Source organism: Micromys minutus (genome assembly GCF_963924665.1).
Source record: "Micromys minutus genome assembly, chromosome: X".
Taxonomy (NCBI): Eukaryota; Metazoa; Chordata; class Mammalia; order Rodentia; family Muridae; genus Micromys; species Micromys minutus.
The window spans coordinates 76578984-76586199 of NC_137970.1; the positions used below are offsets into that span (position 1 = coordinate 76578984).

Consider the following 7216-nt stretch of genomic DNA (forward strand, 5'->3'; position numbering starts at 1 on the left):
GCAATGGGTCTTTTTTGGTGTCTCCTCCCCAGTATGTAGATATTTGAAGCAAAGTTCTTGCTTCTTCTGCTTGGGACAGAGCAAGCTGCTCTAGGTTGAGACTGCTAAAATGTAGTTCTTCACTTGATCTTAGCCAAAAGGCCGAGAAGCGATTGAAATGTAACTCTGTCCCTGTCCCAGAGTAATTCTCTACTCTGAAACTAGAATTTGCACGTATCAAAAGGGTCTTCAGTGTCCAAAATTTGTCTTTAACTTAATGCTTTTCAGAGCGAATGCTGTAAATCTTCACGGTCTATGGTGTGGATGGGTATAAACAGCTTCTTTCTGGAATATTATCCTCCCACTACATACCCAGGAGACTCCAGTGAGTATTAGCACTGGTTTCTGGTCAGTCTTCCTCCTGGCTTATAAATGACTGTGTTCTTGCCGTGCTTTACATGCCAAGAAATGGTTGCTTCTTACACAGATTGTACAAGGAGAAAGAATGCTCTTTCTCTTTCTGTAGGAATATTGGCCCCATTAGATTAAAGTAGCATTCTTTCAACTTCATTTAACATTTCCTTCCCTTGATTTTCATGAATCCTTTGTGGAATTCAGGGTTTCTATGTTGTCAGAAAATTGGGGGAAGGTTTAATCTCTGATTCTTAATGATTTCATCTTTCCTATGCTTCTAGCAGTGGCCATCAGGTGCAGGTTCTTGTGGTTCATCTTTGGGACTAACGCATCCCTTTCAGCTCATAGGCTTCGTAGCAGGGTGTAGGACAGTTGGATCTTTGGAACTTAGGCTGTTGAACCTGTAGTTTAGACTATTGTTACATAAAGTGCAAGTGTATGGACAAGTAGTTCTGGCAGCATCCGGTTAGAAGTACAGAACCTTGGGTCTCACCACAAAGCTCTGTAATAGGAATTTGAATAAGACACCAGTAATTTATATGCATGTTCAAGTAGGAGAAGTAGCAACTTAGGAATTTAGTGCTACCTTCTGTTTAGTGGACACTAGGAAGGGGAAATCAGAATGCTCTCATTCCTCATCAGCTTTCCTCAGTAATACCCATTGTTATTTCAACATTGCAATGCCTAGCCTGGTTTTTATCTCTTGCTCTTTTCTGAGTGGTGGTAGGCCTTAATAAATATGACTCATATCCAGCTTCACAGTAGTCAGATATTTTTTATTAATCATTATATTTATTTACATCTCATATGACATCCCATTTCCCAGTTACCCCCTCTACCAACCACCTGCATTCCATGATATCCCACTTTCCACAGATCTTTAGCTCTTAACCTCAGAATGAATCAGTTGACATTTTGGCATGTATATCTATCTACCCTTTACTTCTTTTTTTTTTTATTATATAAACAGTTTATTTACTCTAAACAGCAACACAGACAAAACGCCATATAAACACAAAGGAAGTGGTGCAGAATGGAGATGCTGGCCAACTTTGGATCTGAGGCTCATAAGCAACAGCCCAGGTTTCTGAGAATGAGGGTAGGGAAGAGGGAGAGTGTGGTTTTGTCATATAGCCAGCTGGAGGCCAGAGTTCTGAACAGTGGAAAGCATGCCTGCATCCGAGCGCGACGCGAAGAAACTAGCTCCTAGGGGCTTACCCAGTACAAATGTTTATCATTTTACAGCAGTTGAAATACTGACATCAATATTAAAATAAAAGCCAGTTTTACTCAATAATCAAAAACACAAAAGACTGAATATGCCAGTGGCAGAAATGGAAAATGGCGCCCGCTCAACCCTCCCAGGCGACTAGTAACTGTACGGAGCGACTTAGATCTGCAAAAGGTTGTAAACAAGTTCTTGCCAAGCCAATCCCTTCCTCGTCACGGGGCCACTGCTTATGAGGGGGCAAACTTCTTCGCTTGTGCTTGAACCCTTTTCTCATATTCCACTCTGTTTTGGCAGTAAATTGTGTAGGCCTCTGCTTGAGCTGGGTCTTGAATATTTGGTTCATTTAGAAGTTCTTGTATTCCTAATAAGATCTGTTTGATCGTGATAGCTGGCCTCCAGTCCTTGTCTTCCTCCAGGATGGACAGGCACACTGTGTCAGAAGGATACACGTTTGGATGAAACAGTGGTGGCTCAAATTTACATTTCAGTGCTGAGGACAGATAGTCATCTTTGAAAAACACCCGTAGCTTGAACAAACCTCCTTCCCACGGAGTCCCATTCTTTCCAGGGATAGCACACTCCCAGTTCATCAGGTTCATTGTGCCATCAGGGTTCTTTGTTGGGACAGCCACAAAGCCAAAAGGGTGGTCCTTCCTCCAAGCTTTCCTTTCCTGGGCAAGTCGGCTGAGGGCAATCCCCGACATATTCAAAGTCCCTGGGCGACCGCGGCCCGGACCGTCGTCCTACCCTTTACTTCTAGTTTACTTCTTTTAATGAAAAATTACTATTGGTTGAGCCGAGCACTAAAAGAATATTAGGAAATAGAGGGCTTTGGGGACATTCTTGGAAATAAGATCAAAACATCTTGGATTTGGTATTCTGGTATGGTGCTTGAAGAGCAAGATCAGCAGTCAAGATCCCTGCTATTTCTTCCAGAAAAACCTGGATTTGATTTCCAGCACCCACTTGGTGGCTCACAAACATCTTAGCTTCAGCAGATCTAATGCCATCTCCTGGCCTCTGTGGGCACCAGGGACACAGGTGATGAACAGAAATGCATGCAGGCAAAACACCCACACACAGAAAACTAAATAAATAAATACTTCACTTTAATTTTTTTTTTTTTTTGCTGCAGCTACTTTCCACAGCATATGCAAATTCAGCAATACTGTGTATGGATCACTCCTATGGAAAATTTCAGCAAAACTGTCAGACAAAAGATTTTTTTGGAGTTGCACGGAGTTTTAGACAGCATGCTTTGTTTAGAAAGCTTTTTCTTCTTATTTTTTCTACACTAAAAGTAAAACGAGTTTGTATTCTGTGAACACAGATTTGCAAACAGAGGGAATTCACAGGCGCGAGCAGAGGCATGGGGAAGTTTTCTGGAGATTAAAATTTTCCTTTAGATAATCCGAGACATGCTGTGGTGCAGCCTCCCAAGGTGAGAGTGCATAGATAATTAAAACGCGGGTTTGACTTGCCTGTGCTCTTCGCCGTCTTGCTATCTCCCAAGTTTCCTTGGTAAATGCAAGACCAACATTCTTATCACTAATTATCAGTGATTCTTGCCTAGGCTTGCAGGATGCCAGTATTGGGGAAGCTGAAGACAGACTCCTGCTTTTCTCTTTTTTCCAAGTGTTGTGGTCGTTGACGTTTGATTTCCATTACTGCACAAATGTCACCACCCTGCTGCAAACACAAGTCTTCTGCATGTGTTTTGATTACCTTGTCAAAGGCCGAGCAGGAGGAGGTAAAGCAATGGTGCTACCCCCCCCACTGTTATTTCTGCTTCCCTTACTTGTCACATCTGTCATTTTCAGGGGGCAATCATATCCATGGAAGCATTATTTTTAGCACTTTAATTATTTTGAATGTCTAAGGACACAATTAACATATCATGTTGGTCACACTGATGGGCTTCCAGAGATTTGGGTTTCTAGGGTGGCTTCCCAGAGCACTTGCAAGTGGCAGATTGAATGGGTAAACTCTTAAATTCCGTGGGCTGTTGAGCCACTCCCTAGAGCAAACTTCCAACATTTATTTTAGCTTTCAAAAGCACTTTAAAGAATCAGATGCGGTGGTGCATGTCTATAATCCTAGCACCAAGGAGACTGGGGCCAGGCATTGCTATTACTTTGGAGCCAGCCCAACTTACATAGTGAATTCCAGACCAGCTTGGGATACACGAACAAACCTTGTCTCAAGAACAACAAAAATGTAAACAAACAAATCATACTCAAGCTGGGTGTTTTGGTGCGTTCCTGATATCTCAGTAGGCATAGGATTACCATAAGTTTGAAGCTACCATGGTCTACATAGCAAGGTCCAAGCCAGCCAGGTCTCTATAATTAGTTCTTGTCTCACATTAACAAAAAAGCATGTTTTAAGCCTTTTCATGATGTCCTATTGTTATCATCCTTTTACCAGGAACCCTGACTCTATTGCATTGTCCTTGCTTTTGGGGATGCTCTTCTAATTTCAATTTCTGGTCCAAAGGAACAACAGTGGCACCCAACTTTTATTGTGTTTCCTCTGGGTCAGGCACCCTATAAATACACTTTAATTTATCCCTCTTAAAAATCCTCTGCATTGTTATTGCTATCTCCATTTTACAGACAAGGAAACCGAAGAACAATAACTTACTTAAAGTCCCATAAACAGTTTGTCTGAGATTGAGACTTTGGCCCTAATTTCAGTGTATATGCTTTGTATTTAGTTTTTTATTTTGGGTGGCTTTCTTTTTAAATTTTGTCTTTTGATGAATGATAACTGTAAATAATTCCCAATGTACTCAGTGATGTTATGCTATATGTACATAGTACAGGATGATTTTGTACATCTAATTAACATATCCATCAATGTAAATAATTTACTTTAAAAATTTTCTTTCCTGAGATTACAATATAACTACATCATCTCCCTTCCTTTTTCTCCCTCCAAACTCTACCTTAGCTAAGATTACTATTAATCTGTTGAAACACCATGACCAAAGCAATTTGGGGAGGAAAGGGTTTATTTTGCTTATACTTCCAGGTATATTTACTTCCATCGCAGAGGGAAGTCAGAACAGAAACCTGGAGGCAGGTTGATACAGAGACCATGAAATGGTGTTGCTTAGTGGCTTGTTCCTCATGACTATTCAGCTTGCTTTCTTATGGAACCCAGGACTCTCTTAGCTCAGAATAGTACCACACATATTGGACCTAGTCCTCCCACATCAATCACTCGATCACTAAATAAAAAAATGTCTTACAGGTTTGCCTGCATCCTGGTCTTATAGAGGTACTTCTCAGGTTTCTTCCTCTCTGATGACTATAGCTTGTGTCAAGTTGACATATCCTTGCCCTATTTAAACTTCATGGCCTATTTTTTTATTAACTGTTATTGCATGTTCATGCAATATATATTGTGTGTATGTATACACATACATGGTATATATATATATATATATATATATATATATATATATATATATATATATTCAAATGTGTATATACGTATACATAGCCCATTAAATCTGTATAATGTTACTCATGTATATGTTTTTAGGGCTGAACACTTGTTATTGGATACCTAGTTGGTATGTTCTTCACTGAGTAAGACTATTTCTCCAGCTCTAAGCATCTTTAGTTGCCTGTAGTTCTTTGTTTAGGATTAAGGCCATTTGTTCACATGAGCATGTTTACTGGTGTTGTCTTTGTCCAGTTTCAGGCCTTGTTTAGGAAGCCATGTTGGCTTAAAGTGTGTGTGCACGTGCACACATGTTCTTGTGGGTATGTGCCAATATATGTGGAGGCCAGATGTCAAAATTGGGTACCTTCCATAATTGTTCCTCATCTTAGCTTTTGAGACAGGCTCTGCCACAAAGCCAGGAGCTCACTGATTTGGCTTGGCTGGCTACATGTCTCATTTCTTCAGTGCTAGACAGTGATGCATGCTGCCACGCACAGCTTTTTATGTGGGTGCCGGGAAGCTGAGCTTAGGTCTTTATGCTTGAGAGGTAAACACTTTATTGAGTCTTGTCCCCAGCTTTTTTTGGGTACTAAAAGTATTTTAGTATGAAAATTATTTCTCCTATCCAGTCGAACCTTTGTAACATTTGACCAATAGCCGCTGGTCTATTCTGCTTCCACATATAGGTGAGAAAAAGGTGGTTTTGCTTTTTCTACCTGTACTTGTACTTTCAACTACCATGTTATACTGCTCTCAACTCAGGTACCAATAACTAATATTTACTGAGTGCCCACCTTCTCCCAGTACTGTGCTAAGTTCTTCATGTGTGTTAACTTTATTCTCTTAATGTTTCTATAACATAGATTTTATTACTACCTCTAAATTTCAGAAAGACACCGTTGTAAACAGATATTAATTAATTAGTATCCCTTAGTCACATTGTACCGACAACCAAAAGTAACCTTCAGACATAAAGCAGCCTCATCTCAGAGTCTAAACTATCCCTCTCATATGTTGACTTCCAGAGGTCTGTATAGGCAAGGCGCTGGTTGTCGAATAGTGAGATATTTCATTTCAGAGAGACACCGAGGAAGAATAGATAACCACTATTCACTTTTTATTAGTTACCATGAGGAATGTGAGCAGAATTGTTAGGGTCACTGGCTTTAAAGTGTCAAACCACATATATGAATCTTTATATATAAATATCCTCTTTTAAATGTTGGCAACAAATTGTAATTTCTGAAAAACACTATGCCATATGTAAATATCTACTAATAGAAGATACTGAGTTATTAGAGAAGGATGGTTAATTTTATATACTTATTAAACATTTCCTGGACAATTTTAATGAAAATTGTTTGTATTTTATATATTATTGTTAATTATAAACCTCATGTTTTTTGTTAAGACACTTACTTTTGCATCTGATTTCATTGGCAACAAATAAGTTTGCAAGATGATTTATGTATATTTTACGGTTTAATTTCTCAGTAATGTTATACAGCTACTGAAACAAAAATTCAGATACTCAGAATTTAATGTACAAGGCTGCATATTAAATTCTTCTATCCCATTTCCAGGTGGAAATAATTTGTGCCTGCAAATAAGTCTTTATGAACTTTGTGATGAGCAATAAATATATAAAGCCTACACACAACACACATGCATATATGCATACACACATGCCACATATTTATGAAATGTGTCTGGCCTGCCCGTTTGTAACCTGATGTCTGCCAGTTTGCAATCTTTGTTTGAAGAGACATATTATTTAATTTTTCTTCTACTTGCAGCTGTATTACGAGGTTTCTAGAAGGCAGTGGCAAAGTGTAGTGACTTCATGCGCTCTTGCTCTGGCCTGTACACGTTGGAGACATGATGCTGTTTCTTAGCACACTTTGTTACATTTCTCTGGCAGATTTTTCAGGACTGGTGTTCATTTTTTCTCATTTACGGGGAAATTCCAATTCAGATGGACATGGAGCTTCCAGAGTATCCTCTGCAAAAACCCTTTGCATGTAACAGCTTTTAAAAGTGCAACTGAGGGTGGAAGAAAGGGCCAGACCAGGAGTTTTCAATCGTAACTGTACATTTGAATCACCCAGAGATCTTTTTAAAAATGCTGATTCTATAGCT

The 7216-nt window shown here is 39.4% G+C and overlaps 1 protein-coding gene across 1 annotated transcript; it reads right to left on the reverse strand.

The window, feature by feature from the left end:
• Positions 1-1783: 1783 nt before the first annotated feature.
• On the reverse strand, positions 1784-2359 carry LOC308414577 (SUMO-conjugating enzyme UBC9-like). Its single transcript, XM_080909802.1, has one exon. The coding sequence runs from the start codon at positions 2326-2328 to the stop codon at positions 1852-1854; it is 477 nt and encodes a 158-aa protein (XP_080765928.1). The 5' UTR covers positions 2329-2359; the 3' UTR covers positions 1784-1851.
• Positions 2360-7216: the final 4857 nt, after the last annotated feature.